This window comes from Triticum urartu, chromosome 7A (genome assembly GCF_056163025.1).
Source record: "Triticum urartu cultivar PI428250 chromosome 7A, HENAU_Tu73, whole genome shotgun sequence".
NCBI lineage: Eukaryota > Viridiplantae > Streptophyta > Magnoliopsida > Poales > Poaceae > Triticum > Triticum urartu.
This window is the reverse complement of record NC_141879.1, coordinates 725,954,446-725,975,251: the sequence shown is the minus strand read 5'-3', so window position 1 is coordinate 725,975,251 and position 20,806 is coordinate 725,954,446. Positions and strand designations below refer to the sequence as shown.

General features: G+C 43.7%; 1 protein-coding gene across 1 annotated transcript; it reads right to left on the bottom strand.

Annotated features, from left to right (window-relative positions):
• Positions 1-819: 819 nt before the first annotated feature.
• LOC125529131 (uncharacterized) lies at positions 820-11,022 on the bottom strand. The gene is made up of 18 exons (XM_087534135.1): positions 10,752-11,022; positions 10,402-10,529; positions 9,456-9,534; positions 8,837-8,988; positions 8,473-8,737; positions 7,849-8,074; positions 7,579-7,750; positions 7,338-7,511; positions 6,776-7,042; positions 5,840-6,262; positions 4,985-5,005; positions 4,833-4,903; positions 4,667-4,725; positions 3,867-4,201; positions 3,633-3,764; positions 3,401-3,549; positions 3,057-3,128; positions 820-1,236 (listed from the first exon to the last, which is right to left on the bottom strand). Exons 4-18 carry the CDS (start codon positions 8,984-8,986, stop codon positions 987-989), a joined length of 2,766 nt encoding a protein of 921 aa, XP_087390261.1. The 5' UTR covers positions 8,987-8,988; positions 9,456-9,534; positions 10,402-10,529; positions 10,752-11,022; the 3' UTR covers positions 820-986.
• Positions 11,023-20,806: the final 9,784 nt, after the last annotated feature.

The following is a 20,806-nucleotide window of genomic DNA, read 5'->3' as shown; positions in this document are numbered from 1 at the left end:
ATATTTTGAAAGTGAGAACTTTTTTGAAAAAAGATAAAAAGTTGAATTTTGATTTTTTTTCAAAAAATAAACCAAATTTGAAATTCTTAACTTCTAAAAAATTTAAATAATTTTCGAAATTCTGAATTTTTTAAAAATTTAAAAGATTTTTGAAATTCTAAACATTTTTTGAAAATGTAAACAATTTTGAATATTTTCGAAAATTTAAACAAATTTGGAATTCTGAACTTTTTCAAAAATTTAAACAAAATTTGAAATTCTGATTTTTTTTGGAAAATTTAAACAAAATTTGAAATTGTGAACCGTTTATAAAATCCAAACATATCTGGATGTGGTCTGATGGGTGGGGACGAGGGTCGATGCTAGCATGGCTGCCTCCATGCACCCTCTCTGGGGTGCATGAAATGAACATAGTTGAGGGCCCTTTTTGCATCAGTTGAGCATAGCTCATGTGAGCTCATGCACCCTACCAAACAAGCAAAAGTGGGTCGGATCGGATTGGCTGAGATGAGGTTGCGAGCTCTAATCCACTTTAGCAAATCCAACAAAAGATGCACCTTTGTTCTGGCAATCAGTATGGCAGCTGCAACTTCAGAGTAAGATCAATACATTTTTACATTTTTATTTACAAGAGCCTGCCTTTACGAAGAAATCATCCATGACACGGCATGAATGTGGACGCGGTCTGCCCCCTCAGCAACAGACTGAATGGAGATGGTGGGCACCATTTTCTGAAGTGCAGACATGCGAGAGATCGTACTAGCAGCAAGGAAAACATGGAGGAGACCGTCTACAACTGATCAAATTGCGCAACCACCATGCAGACTTTGGTTCACTCAGCCCTAGTCGTGCACTCAGCACTTGTAAATTTCTGTTTGGTGAATGCACATTAGACACATATATACTAAGTGCCTACATGAAGTAAGATACTTGTGAATACCATGTAAAAGAGCACTGTATTGTCTTCAACAGTTTTCCCCGCAGGATTAAGAAAAGTAAAGATGATTGTCTTCACGAAAAAATAACTCTTCCTCTTCCGTACGACGAAGAAGAGCATAAAGAAGAAACACTATTATAGCAATAGCGCCCAGGATCAACTGCTGAAATTGTTTGTTTTGACGATAGGTGCACCAACGCGGTAGTTCATATATAATTTCATTGTTCCCATCTCTAGCAACCGGTTCTTCACCATGGATCTCCATCATTGACACTGTCTGATTATCTCCAATTACAACCCTAATAGATAAAGAATAGTTGGTTTACATGTTTGCCGTAATAAATAAGGAAATGAGAATAACTTATGTAGACAAGTATATGCACAAAAATAGCATAAATAGATTAAACCAGCACAGAACATTCTATTATAAATGAACATATGTCCATATGCACGGGATTTGTACATCTAAAAAATATCCCAGTAAATTAATTCACTGTGCCACAAAATGCAAATTTAGATAAATTACCAACAAAAAAATGGAAACATATTATCTATGTACTATGCAAAAAGCAAGATAAGAACATCCCTTTCTTATACTATCATGTAATGTCTCTTGTTTTCCTTTGTAGTACACATGTAATGTCTCTTGTTTTCGAAATATTGCAGGTGTTTGACACTTCACTCCACCCAAGTATCAATAGTGTTTAGTTAACCGCAGTGGAGGATCTAGGATTTGATGATGTGGGGGCAACCATGAACAACATTCCGATGGCTAGGAAAAAATATACTACACTGCACCAAATTGGTAAGATGGACAAACATTGCACTAGTAAAATAGATTCTGTACCCCTAGATCCTTTAAACTCATCTTTCACACACCAACAAAAAGACTCTCCTCCCTGTGAAATCTTGCTCTAGCCTATCGCTGCCGCCATCGTCATCTCCATAGCTACCACCGTAGTTTTGAATCACCACAGTCTCAATTCTTCAATTGCCACGAGGAAGATTTTAAGATGGATTAAGCATTCATCTTGAGAAATGTATTCTTCCTGTTGCAATCCTTGTGCTTTAATATACTGTTTGTTTTGTGGCGTTTGCAAGAATACATGAGGAATCCACTTAGGCTGGATGGATGTCTAGCCTCAAAGCTCTTAATGTTCATGATTGGTTCCATGCTACGAATCTTTTCTATTTATGATTGCATTTTGTTTGTCTTGCCTGGTACCGAATGCTCCAATGACTGAAGGCGGATGATAGAGATGTGTGTGACAAAGCTCTGAGCCGATGCCGGAAGGGTGAGTGAGAGTGTCCGATGGCAAGTTTCTAGGAAATCATGACATACTCACAAAGCGCTCATGTATTATTCAGGTATATACATTAATAACCATAGATATTGTCTACGTGTGGCAGCCATGTCACCGGTTTTTAATGTATCATCACCACCACCCCATTGTCAACAACTTCCAATGCTCCATGGTTTCATTTTTGTTTAAGCCAAGGCAAGTTTCACAACATCCCACTACTGGTCAGCTCTTTAATTCATCGCCGCCATGGCTTCCCAGGGAAGCAACCTCATCTGTTATGTCTCTCTGACCAGGTGGACCCACTGGTTAGGAGCATTTGTTCATGTCAAAGGTAACATGGGAGTGAATAGAAGAAGATGGCACCCTTCAAAATGGTGATGTGTATGAAACCACCGAACACGTATCCATGTCAGCAAAACAAGGGTCTAAAACCAGGGTATAGTGAGTCAAGACAATATTGAAACTTGGAAGAGAGTAAAGTGGACAAAAAGTATATCAGTATGTTACCTATAAACAACTGCAAATACCTGATTGTAGTAAAAATGAGACTTTCCCATATTTCATTTTTAATGAAATTCTCCATGTGCACCCGCGTTTACGTTTTGTGGTGCCACATATAAAAAATAGAAAGTATGTGGCGCCACAAAAATAGAGAGTATACCACATAAGTATACTCTATCTGAACATATGAAAGGGTGAATACGAACCTATATTCCGAAATTCTGCTTTGGAGAAAGTACTTCAGAACAAATGACATGCAACAATGCAATGCTCTTAGAAGTAAAAAATATACAATGATAGAAAAAATTGGTTACCTTCTCGACCCCATAGAACATGCTAGACCAGAAACAAATCCGCTCTTGTTAACATGAAGGACTCTCATACGCCTGGGGAATATGAAGCAACTGACTAATTCTCACAAATTTAGTTATATAATATGTGAAATTGTATCAATAAGCAACTTTGATCAAATTAGGTCTCTGTTCTAACATTTATAACTAACAAATAAATACTTAGTGGGTGTTAACTCTGCAAGATACACATAAATAACACACACAATCCTTGATATCATTATAAATCAGCACATGTACAAATGTTAGGAATGGCAGGTTATAAAGGGGTGCGGACGTATCTCACAAGGACATACTTTGGTGATTACCTGAAATCAGTGGAGCTCCACAAATGAACAGTGCCGTCTTTTGTACCTGCAATTAGAACTGGAAGAGTGGGATGGGAAACGACAGAAACAACCGGAGACATGAATGCTTTCAGTGTATAAACACACATTCTTTCCTTCAAGTCCCATATCTGTTTTGATAAATAAATAAAAGCACGCATTGTTAACAATGTCATGTGCATAGTATGTGTATTTCTTTAAGGAAGTAGCAAACCTTGGCATTTATATCGTTGGAGCCAGTAACCAAATGTTGCTGCCCGGCACGCATGAAAAAATCCAGGCAGTTCACTCCGCCAGAATGACCAGATAGAGTATACTTATGTTCAGGTGAACCCATATTCCAAACCTGAAAATCAAGCATATGCGCTTGCAGTTAAGGTCTAGTAGGAAGTTAAATGTATCCTTATAATGTCAAATATTGTTTGGGGATGAGAAAATTCCCCCAGACCTTTATCGTGTTATCTTCCGAAGCACTAGCAAAACTGTTGGTGTCCATTGGGTTGAATGTGACTTGCCTTACAAACCCGCTGTGACCAGTGAATGTTCTTACCAACTTCCACCCTCGCTCCCCGTCCCAAAGGCTTATGAACCTATGAAATACTAAAAGTACATACGATTGGGTTGGGTGAACAGCTAGTGATTGGAGACCATTATCAACAGAGATCTGCTTGATGTGTCTTATTTTTTTGAGTTGTCCAATTTGATACTTGTAAACATGGATGGAACCGGTAGTGAACCCAACAACAAATAATTGCTTGCGTGCAATGAATTTAATAGAGCAAACTGCAGAAAATGTCCAATGGTGTTATTAGTATTATCAGTGTATGATGGAAAAAAATGTATGTAGTCAGAGAGCATACCTTGTCCGATTCCGACATTACGAGAAACCATCACTTCCTGCCAGTAAATACAAACAAGTAATTACAAAACTATGGTACATCTTCCAGCACAAATTGAGCATTTTGTGATGACCATTTACTTTTTCCCATGAATAGTCTGTCAGCAAAAGCTTTAATATTTAGTTACGGGACTTACAACTTACATCGAACATCACCGAATATATGATTTTATTGATTGCAAACATTGGCAATCATTAACAAAATTAGTATTTCATCAGTTACTCCAGTATTAACTTCTTAGATAATACTCCCTCCGTCCCATAATATAAGACCTTATTACATCCCATATATGAGTATATGTAATGTAATAAGGTCTTATATTATGGGACGGAGGGAGTACCACATTAACTTGCCTGTGTGTTACAGCTCCATATGATAACTTGTCCGCTCCAGTGACTTGTTATAATCCTGTGAGGCGAGAATATATTTAGCACACGCAGATCATGGCATCCAATCCATTCACTTGAACAAAGATGTTTAAATATTCTACTACCCATATAATGCTACACACTCACCATGGCTCCGACGGATGTGCATCTAGACAGAAAATATTACTAGTATGGTAATTATCATCCATACGCATGATCTGATACAACAAAACTTGGTTGAGCATTAGAGAAACCGCCTCAATGGAGAAAGATGTAATGAAGAGAATAGAAGTTCATACCTTTACTGGAGGCAGGATTGCCTGCAACATCGTAAATGCATGAAAAAACAGAAACATCAATCAGCATATCATGTCAACTCACCATTGAAGCAGCATTATATTTCAATGCCACAACATAATTAGCCTCTTCAATGTAGTTTCACTTTTTCTTTTTACTTCACAGATTAGGTTTGTCTTAATTCAAACTTTCTAAAATTTGACCAGGTTTATAGAAAAAATATCATCATTTATAATATCAAATCGATATCATTAGATTCATCATGGAATGCATTTATTTGGTATTGTAGATGTTGATATTTTTTAATATATATTTGGTCAAACCTTACAAAGTTTTGACTTAAGACAAACCTAATATGCGAAGTAAAAAGAAATGGAGAGAGTAATTCACGTGGGATGCCTATCTTTTTCTACAGGAAAACAATAGGAGAGGGTCCTCAAAGAGTTTCAGGTTTCTCTCCTTCCTAATCTAATTCATCTCAGAGTCTCCTTCTGATAACTCTAGATTTAATTACTAAGTTTTTCCCATTTGACAAATGGCAATAATTGCTTCAGAAACGAATTGACAAATTTGAAATAGTCATGAGCCATATTTATGACCTGGCAGGTACTTAAGCTGTGGTCGTGGACTTCCATTCATAAGAAAATCTTCTCCACAATAATGTATATTTATTTGCAAACTTGAGAGACTAATTATGTCAGTCAAGGGCCCATTATTGTTGACATGACCACTGCATTTTATGTTGTTTTGTGAAAAATCAGGTTCGCAGCCCTATATAGTACTAGCATGTTTAGTCAATACTACTACTGCAAGTATCCCAGGTGAGCAAAAATGTTTTGTTACAAGAACTAACTCACCTCATATGTTGTCTCTTCTTGCCGAGCATAAACAGCTTTCACTGTATGCACCACAGTATTTCCTGACTTTTCGGCTTCCTCAAAGAGTCCCTCGCAAGCAAGCCGTACGGCAGTACAGCTACACTTGCCATTTATAATGCTACGAAGGATTAGTTCATCTTCTCTTTCTTCTGGTAGGTTTTCCTTTTTATCTATTATCACCACGAGAGTGTAAGTGGATCTCGGAGGCACAATGCCATACAGTGGCAGCCTTACGAAGCACATCCCTTTGTTATTGCTCTTCTTCATAAGCATAAATGGCACATGTGCATCTGTATTATTTCTTAGGTGCAGAGAGGACGGGATCAACTCATTGGGTTCAAAAGGGAAGTGGAGCATATGTGGGGAGTCATTAAAAAGCTCAACAGAGCCTGGTAGGATTACCTGCAGAAGAATTAACACTGTTAACATTCTTGTAAATTTCAAGAAAGAAAGGACTTTGTATTGAGATGCAATATCAGAAAGTTGGGGCGAGATAACTAATGTCGCTAGAATGAAAGTACAGCAAATATCGAGGAAAAATATATTTACAACCTACAGACTTCTCCCACTCTGTTCCTTCAACTGTTCCTCTTGCACCATTTCTCTTCTAGATGATGTAAATATCCTTTCCTATGCATCATGAGATGCACACAGCCATCTTCCGTCCACCATTATTAGTTTTTTACTCCCTCTGTAAACTAATATAAGATCTTTTAGATCACTACTTTAGGGATCTAAAAGATATTATATTAATTTACAGAGGGAGTACTCTATTTCTGTTTTGATTATATGGAATATCGTCTAGTTTTTTAACAACCCAGTCAAAACAACAGTCATTCAGAAAAGCCAACTCACAGTATCTTTTAGTTGTCCAGTACTTAAGTGCAAGTTATTATTCCTAATTAGTGAGTTCACCTCAGGTGCTGTGTCACTTGCTGGTTGTGGCTCACTAGATTCCTTTGCCGCATCTTGATAATTCTGATTGGCTGTGCTCGACAGCGACAAAGGCATTGGTGAATAACCCTCAGATTTTGCTTCGTCCAACACTTCACTATCTGTCTCGTAGTTGAACAAGTCTTTAGTGAATCTCTCCAGTATGAGATCCTTGCTCATAGTAGTGTTTAGTACCAGCAACTGGTCTGTGCACTGCATAGCCGACAGCAACTCTTCACAGGCTTCCACCTATATATATATACATGCAACAGTGAGACTTTTCAACAATTATGATTAAGATCCGATGATTAATTTTCTTCATTTTATTTCATCCTCCATAAAGCTTGACCCTTTTATAAAAAGAAAAAAAGAGCACAACAGTTTAAACTACATACACTAGGACTGCTACAGTAGATTATATTGTAATGCTGATATAGCAGAATAAAATATGTGCTCATTCTCATATTATGTAGGCATATTCCTGTAGAAGCTTTCATAAAATTAAGGTAGAACATCATATGCAATGTGACATGAGTGATCATACTTGGTCTGCCGCATCAAGGACTTGGATTATATCCTTTGTAGTAGGCCTTCTCTCCATACCAGGGTTCAAGCATTTTTGGGCTATGTTGATGCATTGTTTTATTTGTTGAGTATATTGTTCCATTGGTATATACACTGACGATGATACAAATTTGTTCCTCCAACTTTCAAGTACCTACAAATTTGCAATAGTGAGCTAAAAATGATGGTATACATGCAAAGGCTAGATTAATTCATCTTACTTCCTTTCTGAAGTGCTGAAAAGATATGCTAGTACTCTGAGGACTCTCCTGCTTGACATCTGGATAGTCCCTACGACCTGTGATTATCTCCATTATTATTACACCCAAACTGAAGATATCTGCCTTCTTAGAGATTAAGCCTTGGTTTATGTATTCTGGTGCCATATATCCACTGCCACACAATACGGAAGCACTGCAGACGTAAACAAACATATACAGAGTACGTGAAGAAGATAGAAAACCGATGGAGCTGCAAGAGGCATAGCTTACAGTGTTCCCGCACGATTAACAGTGTCAGTTCGTGATTTCTTCTCGCCAAAGAGCCTTGACAATCCAAAATCCGCAATTTTCGGAATCATAGTATCATCCAGCAATATATTTTGAGGTTTGAGGTCCAGATGAACAATATAGCGTTCCTCATGAAGGAAATGCAAGCCACTGCAAATCCCCTTGATTATGCCATATCTCGTATTCCACTCAAGGCCCAAAGATTCGTCTATAGAATTGATAAACAGAAGAAAAGAAATTTCAAGCCCATTTAATGATTATGATAGTGGTACTGTAAACAGCACAAGAAATGATGGGAGGTGTGGTTGCATGGCCCCACCATCTAGGTTTCAGTACTCTTTGGATTAAAAATGTGGGTGCATTGTTCCTTGTCACAAAAAACAATCTCCTTTTTTTGTTCCATAAGAGCACCACTTTAAGTGTGAGTGGGTAAAGGTGAAATCAAATGTATGCAGTTTCTATTATGCCAGTGTTCCGAAGATATAACAGTCATCCTTAGGCTAGTAACTGACAAAATATTAGATTTTGAGCTGTATTCTAATAAGGTAAAGTCCAGGAGAGATAAATAGAGAAAAATAAGCTACAAATAGTGTTTGGTAACCATACCAGATATATGTTTGTCAAGGCTTCTGTTGGATACATACTCGAAGCAGAGCAACCTGTTTGGCATTTCAGCAAGAATATGCTTCCCACTCCCACTTGGATACTCTCTTAATTCCCATGTAGATTCTGCGCAGTAACCAACAAATTGTACTACATTTTCGTGCTTAGTCCCCATAAGATAAGTGATCTCATTTTGGAATGTCTCATCATTTTGATGTAGTTCCCGAAGTTTCTTTACAGCAATAATTTTACCACATTGAAGAATTCCCTGTGTAATTAAACATATCTTCATATCAAGTATGTGTGTCCTTGATTAATCACTACTGCTAACATTTGAAAAGTGGAGCCAAAAAGAAATTGGGCATACCTTGTAAACCACTCCATACCCACCTTCCCCCAGCACTGACTTAGTGGAAAAATCAGATGTGATGTCTTTTAAATATTCTAGTGAAAATCGAATTGGTGCAGCATTTGAATCTTGTGGCTTCTTCTCGAGTTCATCATGTGCACTTGCCATATCTGATTACATGGAAACAGTATGAGAAAAAATATATAAAGTACACTCTTTTAGACAGATATCATGAATGCGTCTGAGATAGTAGTATCTCCCAGAATAACCATGTTTGTAACAGAACACCAGTACAAGCATAATTTTCTCTAGTATAGTAATTATTGGTATGACTTAGTCCAACAACTGGATTATTTCCTCTCCAGTAAAAACATAATGTGGGAAGTGAATAGCATGCTCAAATTTGTAGATAAATTAAGAAAAAAAATAAAGTGCAAGAGATGCATGTCATTCTTGATGTTATCCTGTCACAGATATATTTGTTCATTCTTGATGTTCGAATGGATCCATATCAAATGCACTTTGAAAGATCAACATCTCAGCAGTCCAAACCACTCCAGCAGTTTATATGTTACTTTTAAAAAATATAGTTCATGAAAGAAAAGGTAGTCATCTATGAGAGGAGCAGGCAACCTACTTGGTTTTATCCTGAGCGAATTCCTCGAACCAATGAATTACACTGCAGCCTGCAGGTCTCCAATGATGAGACCAGAAGACTGTATCAAAGAGGATGGACAATACATATGAGTACTAAAGCAATGGCCACAGGAACGAAAAAGATGTCCACCCCTCCCCTACCCCATCTCCCCTGTAATAAATTGATCTAAGCCGTGGTTGTTAAACTAAGGGAAAACTTTGTTTTTGCCACTCTAGCTTTTGACCACTTTACTTTTGCCACTCTAGAATTTGACATTTCACTTTTGCCACTCTTAATTTTTGACAATACATCACAATTGCCATTCCATGGCAAAAACAATAATTTTAGAGTGGCAATTATGATACATTGTCAGAATGTGAAGTGGCAAAAGTGAAATGAAAAATAATTCCTTTTGCCACAAAATGGCATTTGTAATGTATTGTCAGAAGCTAAGAGTGGCAAAAGTGATATGTCTAATTCTAGAGAGGCATAAGCAAAATGGGCAAAAGCTAGAGTGGCAAAAACAAAGTTTTCCCTTAAACTAAATGGAAAATTTTCTATTCCTATTTTGAAGGGTAAACCCTAATTTTAAGTAAACATAGCTGAACTGCAAAGCAAATTCAGATAAAGATGCTGGACTAAGATAACAGAGTTTGGGACCAAAATCAAGAGGAAGAAAGGTTCACTAAAGTAGACCGTTACAAAATCAAACGAAGCACAAAATTTCTCCAGTACCTGCAACTGCAATTAAACGCATGACCCAGTTGAAAACTAACAACTTTTATGCAACTGCTGATCGATACAGAACAACAAGCCGTATTTCATCTCTTTTTTTTAGATCGGAATGTGTGGGGACAAACTGTACTCCACAAAGAGCTTATAGAAAATTATAAACTGCAAAGCTTGAAGGCTGATTGGTCGTTCCGAAAGCTGAAGCGGCACTAACCTGGAAGATCGATCTGTGGGGATGCAGGCAGCTAGCTAGCTTTGCTCAGGAAACGTCCAAGCAGAGCTGCAAAGGAGACCAAACAGAGTAGACGACTTCACATAGGATTGAGAAGACCACCTTGGCACCTTCACATTTAACAACTTGTGATAAGGTCTAAGCAAAGATATGGGTCACGGGTGCAGCCAAGAACCACGGCAGCTGACTGAGCACTAAAATATGGTGAAGTTGGTAATCGCACTATCATTTTTGACCAGTTGCGTATTAAACGGTGTCAAATCGTGACATAGGCATCTCTACTTGCGCATTAATTATAGGCCACGAGGGCGAAGAACATGAGCGGACGGTACCTGCGCTCGGCGGTGGTGCCGCCGGAGATGCTCGCGGTCGTGGGCGCGCCGCCCGCCCAGCAGCGCAGCCGCGTGCGGGGCCCCGATATCCACCACGGCAGGGAACTTGGACGAGGGGGGCGGACGGCGCGGCTTCATTGCCACCGGCCGCCGCTCCATCGTCGCCGCCTTGCCGGTGTCGGATTGGGGAAGAAGAGGAAACACCTCCGCGTCGCGTGAACAGAGCAGAGCAGGGCGTGGGAGTCGGCTTGACAGGCTTGATACGGGCCAAGACCGAAATATGCGTTAATAGCCGAATTGAGCCCAACTAAAATGAAAGAGGAAGGTAGCAATATCCCAGCCCAGAACGGCCAGTCAAATAAATATACTCAAATCATTAATTGATGAGTACTCCTTGCAAAGATCATTCCCACCTCCCCAGAATATGAACCCTAAAATTTTTCTTTTTTCGTAGATCTATATATTCAAAATGTTTTATCTTTTAAATCGTGCGTTCAAATCTTGAACTGTTTTCACTGTTGGATTCCTCGCGTCGAGATCTCAAAACTAGATCTCCTGTTAATAGGTTTTGATGAACATTTTTTCAAGAGAAAACCGGGAGCATGGTTTTTTTTTCTCTTTCCGAAAGAGGCACGGCCGGCCGTGCCTCTTGCGGAAGGAAAAAAACATAAAACACGTTTTTTTCGTTTCCGAGAAGCACGGTCGTGCGCCTTATCGCGAAAGCAAAACCGTGCATCTCGTGTAATTAAAAAAATAGAAAACGCGTTTTTTTCGCTTTTGAGAAGCACGGTCGTGCCTCTCGTAGAAGCAAAAACGTGCCTCTGGTAGAAGGAAAAAAAATAGAAAACACGTTTTTTCCCGTTTTCGAGAGGCATGACCGTGCCTCTCACGAAAGCAAAACCGTACTTCTTGCGAAAGCAAAACCGTGTTTCTCGCGAAAGGAAAAAAAACTTTTAACTTTTTTATTTCTGTTTCTGAGAGGCAGCAAAGTTGTGCCTCTCGCCGAAGAAAAAAAACACATTTTTTCATGCAAAAAATATTTCTTTTTTGGTCCAAAAGCAAAGAAAGAGCGATGAAAAACCCAAAAGTAAAAAAACCCAAAAAACCCATTTAAAAAGCCGAAAAACGTGTGCGAAAAAATATAAAAAACATAATCCGAAGAAAACACCAAGTGACGCGCTCTCAGCCTACCCGCAAGTGATCGTTGTGAGGCTCCCGAAGGAGCGCTCGTCAACTAGACTCCCATATCCTAAGAAAAAGCCGATCAGTCTTAAAAAAAAACGTCCGAAGGCAGAGTTAAAGCCCAACTAAGGCCCTTTTTGGTTCATATTAGAATAGAAATACCATATCAATAAAAAACATAGGAAATGAGATGACATGAATCTCATTCCCTATAAGAAAAGAGATGACATTTGATTCATAAGATATGAATTTTTGCAATGAGTTTAGGCTATTTTATTTCCTTTATAATGTAAAGGATTGTTTCCTAACTGCATGCTTTAAAGAAATTTTTCTTACAAAATTCTTATCCTTTACAATCCCTAAAAAAACCGTATATAAACCAAAGGAGGCCTAAGCAAATCTCAGAAAAACATGCAACAGACATTGTTCATACCGAACCAGTAGTGCACAGCCCAGTGGCAGAGTTAGCAAATTGTCAAAGCCTGGACACGTCATAGACTCAAATTTACGTTGGTCAACCAAACACCACAATTCCAACTAAAAAAGAAAACACCACAAGTATCATATACTCCTACTCCAGAAGACCGACTTCACATTTAACAACTTGTGATAAGGTTTAAGCAATGATATGGCTCACGGCTGCAGCCAATCCAAGGACAACGACAGGTGATGGAGCACTAAAATATAGTGGAGTTGTTAAGGCTGGCCATAGTGGGGGTAACATAAATAGTATCATGTACTTGGGACTTACGAACATGCTTATGTGATAGGCAATTAAAGAAGAGAGATGGTTATAGTAACATAGGTAGAAACCATAACATAATAAATATAGTGCTACTATGTGTGTATGGCAATAAATGAGACCACCTATGATACTATGCACTATAGAGGTAGTGCCACTATGACCAGCCTAATAGTACCTTTTTTGGTCACTTGCCTATTAATCGGTGTCAAATCGTGACATCGTCACCTCTACTTGCGCAATAATTAGAGGCCACGAGGTGGGAGAACATGAGCGGACGGTACCTGCCCTCGGCTGCGGTGCCGCCGGAGAAGCTCGCGGTCGCGTTCCGCTGTGGAGCACGTGGCCGAGGGACACCGTACGGCGCGGCCGCATTTCATACTGGGCTAGCCAAGGTAAAACAAGGGCTTGATCGGTCAAATAGGCCGACTAAAATGGCATAATACCACAAGTCCATGCCACTGGCCATTGGCCACTGCCACGAGTATCACAGTATGTTTGTCTCAAAAAAAGAAAAACTAGTACCACAGTAGCTGCTGAGAAGGCAGCGAAGAGAGCAGAGACCGGAGACTGAAGAGAGGAACAATGCGGCTCGAATCCGGTGCCGACGCCACCAGACAACGAGCCCAGCCAACGCGCGCACAACATTCGGAGCAGGTGCCGACGCCAGCAGACGACGAGCCCAGCCAACGCGCTCGAATCCGGTGCCCGCCACCAGACAACAATAGTCCAAAGTATATGGGCAAATCTGATGTCTGAACACACAAAACGACCACATCGCACATAGTTCATCATCCCAAACATCAATCATCAGTCCACAATACATACTACCAAATGACCATATATGTCGTTCGGAACAACTCAATGCTCTCACATCTTCATCACACCTACAGCACACACAAGAAGAAGTGCAAACATAACCGCCACCCCCAGCTTCAGCACAGTCATCATCTCATTCCCTACCCCCAACAACTCATTGTACAACATCACCATCCTTGCCGTCATCAAGTATTCACTACTCGGCTTCGAGGTTTGCTTCACCTGTGCCTCCCGGGTCTGTTTCGCCTGTGCCTCCCATGCAGTCCTCTCCGCCTCTGACTCCAGCCTCTCCACCTCCGACTCCAGCTTGCTCGCTCTTACGGTGAGCCTAATGGCATCCTCGAGATTAACTCCAAAAGATGGCCTCTCTATTTCTCCTCGCGCTCCAACGGACACCTCAGATCTTGCTCCCTGAATTCCACCAGTATATATTTTGTTAATTTCTACCCGATTGGCATGAAACATTACCCTTCTCCATAATTTAAAAAATATACATTTTCAATATTAAACCTTACAACCTCAATTAATCTTAAAGTCAGTATATCCAAATCTCTCAAATTATCGATAAGCCTCTCAAGAACTTTTGGTCATACTGGTTGATGCATGAAAATTAATATTGTAGGGCACCAGCTAGATGACAGAGAACCTCCATGGCTTTGGATTTTTTCACAACCACTTCTATGTGTTCAGCATTTATATACTGCACCATAATAGCAGCAATTTCCTTGAATATCTTAAAACCCTTCCTACAAAGCGATATACCTCTTCTGATAATATGACATGCCACTCCTTGCAACATGCTGGGAGATTTGGCAGGAGAGGAATAGATGCACTTTTCAAAGCAAGATAGCCTCCACCTCTGACATTGTGAGAGAATTGAGAAATTCACTGGAGCTATGGAGACTGGCGGGAGCCAACTGCATTGAGAGCCCCTTCGGGGAACCACCGTGAGATTGTAGGTTTTTAAGTGACCCTCTTTTTCACCTTTTTCTCTCCATTTTATCCTTGGTCCCTGACCGCCACACACTTTTTTGTTATCACCATGTTCTCCCTGCTATGAATCAATGAAATAGCCAGTAATTGCTGGACAGTTCAAAAAAAAAGTACCCAGCACCTACAGTACTAGTTATACTTGAAAAGCTCATATACTACACCATAATAGCAGCACACTAGTAACATCAATCCATTGTTCGACGCCATTTTGGCGGATTTTTGTTATGAAATATAAAAAAATGGTGTCAATATGTATGTGCAAGAATGAATATGACCAAGAATAATATGTTGATATTCATCAGAGAGGGTCATCAAGACCACGGAGCAGTGATTACCTAGCACCTAGTTTGTACGTAGGCATGCAAAGAGTCAGGGACGGAGCTCACGTACAACCACTGGTGTCAGTTGACACCAGTGGAGTTCAGCGTTTCAATTAGCATGCTTAATAAATTTTGTCTTTGACCCCAGCCTGAAAGATCGATTGACACCAGTCCGGCCGACGGAAAGCCGCTCCACAAACCCAAAATGCCAGCCCAATTATAGTCGTGCAAACAAAAAGGCTGACGGAAAGCCCGCAACACGTTAATCTAATAGCTGCGGTTGTGAGTTGTGACATACGCGGAAGTACGTGCAGATCACACCATCCACACCTATCCGTCTTTTCGCCGCTTGGTGTTTCTCAACAAAAAAAAAGCCTCTCCTCGCCGACTCAATCCTCAATTTCGGCACCCAGAACCAAACCCTAGCAATCTCAATCTCTCTCTCACCGCTCGATGAAACAACACAACTGCGAAGCAAAAACAGCATGTTTTCATGCCGGCCAGCCGGCCGGCCGCAGCGGCAAGAAAACAATTTTAATCTAATAGTCTGCTGAGGAAAGTTCCTGAGTCCAGGTCTTCGGCAAGGTACACCATGTCTGTACGGACATATGTGACCCCTATACAGAATTTTCTCACCTTGCCTAATTTGAATTTCTCTTCCTTGATTCATCTGGGGATTATGCATAATTTTTTGTTGAAATGAACTATATCACATGATGATTTTGATTCAACAAAATTGATTGATCTTGGTCATGAACTTCACATTTACATTGATAATGTGCGGACAAATCAAATATTTTCCAATTTGGTTTGTATTGCTGAGCTTGCTATATTGTTCGTGGATGCCCAGAAGAATCTTTTTCCTTTGATTTGGTGCATCGACTTCTAAATTCGATTCTAATTTTGTTGATTGTTGGTGATTTTCAAAAATTAATATTGGCAGCAATGTTCTACATAACAAAATGAGTGAGCAGTTTATGAGTGATTGACTGATTTGCTAAGCAGGAAAAAAAATTCTACCATTACAAATGATGACATGATTAATCTCTTTAAGAAGGTGAAAGGCCATGAAGGGAAATTATAAAATGTGAGTCTCGAGTCACTTTAAGTTTCGTTTGATGATATTTATATTTAGTATTGTTAGTTATGTACAATTGTTGTCAGTGTAATATGTTTTGTTTGTTGATCTTTTGCTCGAAGTTATAAATGAAGCTCTCTACAGTCGTCTTTTTTTATTTTCTTCTTCTTATGAATTTGTAACTGGTTTCTTGCCTTCACTTGGTATGCAAGCTTTTAAATAAACAACTATTATATTGTTTGCTAATTGCATATTTTCATTCTTTATATTGTTTTTTGAAAGTTATTTATATTTCCTGCCATAATCCAATAGTGGGTTGTGGCTGACACCAGTGGCGATTTTTTCTAGCTTCGTCCCTGCAAAGAGTTATGCATGGGCACATCTCACGTACAAGTTATGATTACGATGGAAATCCTATGCGTGCATGTAGCTAGCTCGTTGAACGTGACGAGTTAGTTGGCTTGACTATCCACGAAAGCTGATCAGGCCAGGTCCCTACGTGTCAGCCGTGACCGTGTCCGTGTGTAGGTCTAGCTGCTGCAATGCACGCACAGGGGATAAGCTTCAGAGGAGATAATGCATCCTTATCTTGTCATCTCTCCACGAGATCAGGAGCGCCGGTTCAACAACTCTGGAGCGAGACTTATCCCTTCTGGCCACACACCTGCCTATATAAGAAGCAGCCACCACGAGTCAAGGGGGACCACCGGGGGGACGCGCCCACGGCGGCAGCGTCGAGCAGATGTGCGGAGGAGCCTGCAGAGAAGCCCCCACTGCGCCCTCGGTGACGAAAAAAGGAAGCCAAAAGGCCACGCCAGGGAGGACCATGCGCTCGGAGGACGCGCCGGCATACGTCCACTGCACCGTAGACGTGCTGCGACCACGACGACGACGCACGCCCGCCGGCAAGCCCGGCGGAGCCTTCTTCCATGCGCGCTGCCGCACACTCCATCAACCCAAGCAAGCACACGCACGCGACGCCAAGACTCAAGACTAACCGTGCACATTGATTCATCTCTCTATTCTTCTTTAATCTTCTTCGTCATGCAGATCGAAGATTCAAAGATCGATAGCCAAGCGAGCACTCGGCCAAGAAAGAGGCGGCACCCAGGAGAGTGTGCGCCCATGGTGGCAGCCGACGGCGCCCTCGCACAAGCAAGCCACATGTAGATGAAGCAGCGGCGACAGCTACGACCCACACGAGAAAGGCGCTCACACCGGCGGCAATGCCCCGGCCGGCCGGGGACGACGCTGATCGTGTCTGCGAGGCTAGGAAGTTGCGCCGCCGGTGGTGGCGCACACCTGGCCATTTTGTGTTATGTCCAAGTCGTATGGTGCTCTTCTTTTTCTGCCCATATGATACGTATGTTTCTTTTCTCTCTTGATGCCCAGGCGCCATGGAGACCCACACACGAGGACTCGAACGGGGCGAACACACCCGGCCGTCAGGCCGTCCACACACGCGCCGCCGCAGGGCTGCACACGGGGAGGCGCACACAGATGGGCTGGCCGCCAGGCCGCCCTCATGCACGCGGCTGCCGGCGGCGGGCTACACACCGGAGAGGGGCACAGCCACACACGCGGCCATCAGGCTGCTCACGCGCACACACGCAAATTGTTTAACGAGATTTTGTCGCGCCGAAGTATGTATGAGCATGGGAAGTATTTTCATAATGCTTTCCCTAACCATTTTCGAGAGGACAAATGTAATAGTGTTTCTTAATGCCTACGTGTAACTAGCAAGGCTCACAAGATGGCCATTGTAGTGTGAACTAAAGAAATAGCGCCGGATGCATGCGTGCATTGCATGCTAATTAGCTTGCTCAATCACAGATAAATCATTAAAATTTTCCGGCCAGCAGGCCAACCTGACACCATGCTTGTGCATTGTATAAACTTGGTTGCTAACCTCTTGGGACGGCGGATGCACGCGTCTCACTTGGGTCCATCACACAGGAAGCTGGATAAGCTATACCTCGAGCTTACGGTTTGGATGGATAAGTGCTTGCTCCATGTTTCTAGGCAGCGACGGGTTGGCTCAACTGAAAATCGGCGGCGGCGTTATGATGTGCCGTGCTTCGTCCAAGCCCTAGCCGCTCTCTATATAAAGCCCTGACGCTCGCACGCACAGCGGGGCGGACAGACTCAGCCGTCATACCGCACAAGACACACACGGCGACTGCTGGCCGCAAGGCTGCGCGCAGGAGACTCCCATGGCTGGCCGCCGCTAGGCTACTCACACGCACGTACACAGCCGGCTGCCAACCTACTCACATATATACACAGATGTGCATATCCATCTCACGTCCACCACCGAGAGTTAGGGCATCTCCAGCCGTTGGCCTCCTAGGGGCGTCTAAAAGCGCCGCCTGGGGGTGAGCCGGCGAAAAAAATGGCACTGAGGGCGAGTCGGTCCCCAGCCGTCGGCCCCCAGAACCGTCCTCAGGCGCGTATCTTAAAAAAAAAAACAGAACCGTTCGGCGAAGTTATGATAAAAACTAGTTAAATTTCGGCCAAACATTACAAATTTCAGCGAAATTCAGCCAAACATTACATGAACCTAATCTAAAAAAAAGAAAGGGGTTGAAGTCGTCGCCGCCGTCGCCGTCATCGTCGTCGTCGGCCTTCTCCTCCTTGACGCGGGCGCCCCTGCTGGACCCCTCCCTGGCGTCGCCATGGCGAACAGGCGGCGGCGCGTAGTCGTCGTCGTCGCTGTCGCACAAGGCGACGACCCCGCCTTCCTCGCGGCCGCGTCGGCGCTCCTCGAAGCGGCGTAGGGCGGCGCGCTAGCGCTCCTTCTCCTTCTCGCGGCGCGCCTTCTCCATCGCAATGGAGTCCTCGCGCGCCCATTCGAGGGCCGCGGCGTCGTCGTCGTCGAACTCGGCTTTCACCGGCGCCAGCCCCGGCTCCGTCTTCACCGGCGCCAGCCCCTGCTCCGTCTTTGGCTTGACGAAGCGCGGAGGAGCCGACGAGGGGGCGCGCCGGCCGCCCTCGTTGATGACGATGCCGGCGCTGCGAGTGCGCCGGCCGAGCGGCGTCTCCGCCGCGGGCTCGGCCTTGACGCCGAGCAGCGCCGGAGAGCCGGAGGAGTGTGAAGAAGAACGGGATGAGGAGGAAGAAGAGGAGGCGCCGAACCTCCTTGGAGCCCATGGCCCGGCGCGTCGGTGCTGCGCCGGGGCGGCCACCCTCGCCGGGGGGTACGCCAACGGCGGGTCGTTGCCGCCCTCGAGGTACGTGAGCACGCCCTCGAGTGTGCGGCCGGGGACGCCCCACCAGAGGTGGCGTCCCTCGCTATTCTGCCGGCCGCCGACCACCGACGCGCCGTTGGTGGACGCCAAGCGCTGCTGTTGGCGGCGCTCGAAATACGCCGCCCAGGCCGCGTGGTTGTCGGCGGCGTACTGGGGGAGGGAGAGCTCGGCGTCGGTGAGGGACGCGTGCACGATCTCGACCTCCTCGGCGAAGTACCTCGGCTTCGCCACGGCGTCGGGCAACGGAGGAATGGGCACTCCCCCGGCGCTGAGTCTCCACCCCGTCGGCCCGGCGCGCATGTCCGGCGGCGCCGGGATGTTCGCCTGGAACAGGAGTCAGGACTCCTGTTCGCGGAGCGAACGACGGCCGAAGCCGTTGGCCGCCGCCGTATCTCCGGGGAAGCGTTCTGCCATGGCGAAGGCGGGGCTGGGCGGGCTCGGGAGAGGTAGAGGGAGGGGCTGGGCGGCGGCGCTCGGGGAGAGGTAGGGAGAGGAAGGGCTGGACGGCGGCGAGGGGCGGGGCTGGTGTGGGCGCAGGTGAGTGGAGGCCGCCGGCTTTTATAGCCGGGCCGCGCCCGTGTGTACGCGTGCGAGGGAGTGGAGGCATCAGCGCGCCGTCACGTGAACGCGTCGCCCGTGAGGAATCAATGGCAAGACTGACCGGCGGCAGCCTTGCCATTGATTCCCCGCGGGAACCGAGGCCGTTGGGGGAAGACGAGGCGCCGAGTCGCTGACGCGGCGGGCCCGCGTCTTTTTCGCGCCAAAACAGCTCGCCCCGGCGCCCCGAGGCGCCCCCAGTGCGCCGGGTTCGGCCTGGGTCCGCCAACGCTGTTTTCGGTGCTAGCCGGCGAAAATCAAGCTCCTGGGGCGCGACTGGGCCGTTTTTTCAGCGCCGACGCGAAAAAAATCTCCTGAGAAGGCCTTCCTGGAGGCACGTCTGGAGATGCCCTTAGTGTATGGAGACATCACTTCCCGACGCCGGCGGCTGCATCGATGTGGCCATGTGTCTCTTGGTAAGGAACGGTGAGATCATATACATACAGATTCCTTCCTTCCTCATGGCTTGTTGGCTCAGAATAAGATTGGTTTACACCGATCAACATGTTGACCCAGATATTAGATTGGTTCATCCAATCATGTTGCCTCAAAAAAATAGATTGGTTCATCCAATCAGGTTGCCTCGGATTATAGATTGATTTATTCAATCCCATGTTGCCTCGGAAAATTAGATTGGTTCACACCAGTCAAATTTGTTGCCTCAGAAAAATAGATTGGTTCATCCCGATCTTTGTTGCCTCGGAAAAATGGTTTGGTTCACACCAACCTAATATGTTGCCTCGAAAAGAAATAGATTGGTTTATCCAATCTTTGTTGCCTCGGAAAATAAGATTGGTTTGCCCAGTCTACAAATTGTTACCGCAGGTACAAACTATCAAGATTTGTTGTTGATGCTTGTCGCCTAAAATAAGCAAGTACTCCCATCCGTCCCAAAATTCTTGTCTTAAATTTTCTAGATACGAATGTATCTAGTTATGTTTTAATGTTAGATACATCCGTATCTAGATAAATGTAAGACAACAATTTTGGAACGGAAGGAGTAGAATATAGGTACAGCTTCTGCGGGTGATGAGTAGGGTTGTGGAAGAAAATGTGATTGGTTTACACAGGTCGTG

Excerpts from the sequence above, each read along its gene's own strand:
- LOC125529131 (XM_087534135.1), bottom strand. The coding sequence starts at position 8,986 with ATGGCAAGTGCACATGATGAACTCGAGAAGAAGCCACAAGATTCAAAT. Across the intron at positions 3,550-3,632 it reads CCAACGATATAAATGCCAAG|ATATGGGACTTGAAGGAAAG; the intron begins GTTTGCTACTTC and ends TTATCAAAACAG. Across the intron at positions 3,129-3,400 it reads TGGAGCTCCACTGATTTCAG|GCGTATGAGAGTCCTTCATG; the intron begins GTAATCACCAAA and ends CATATTCCCCAG.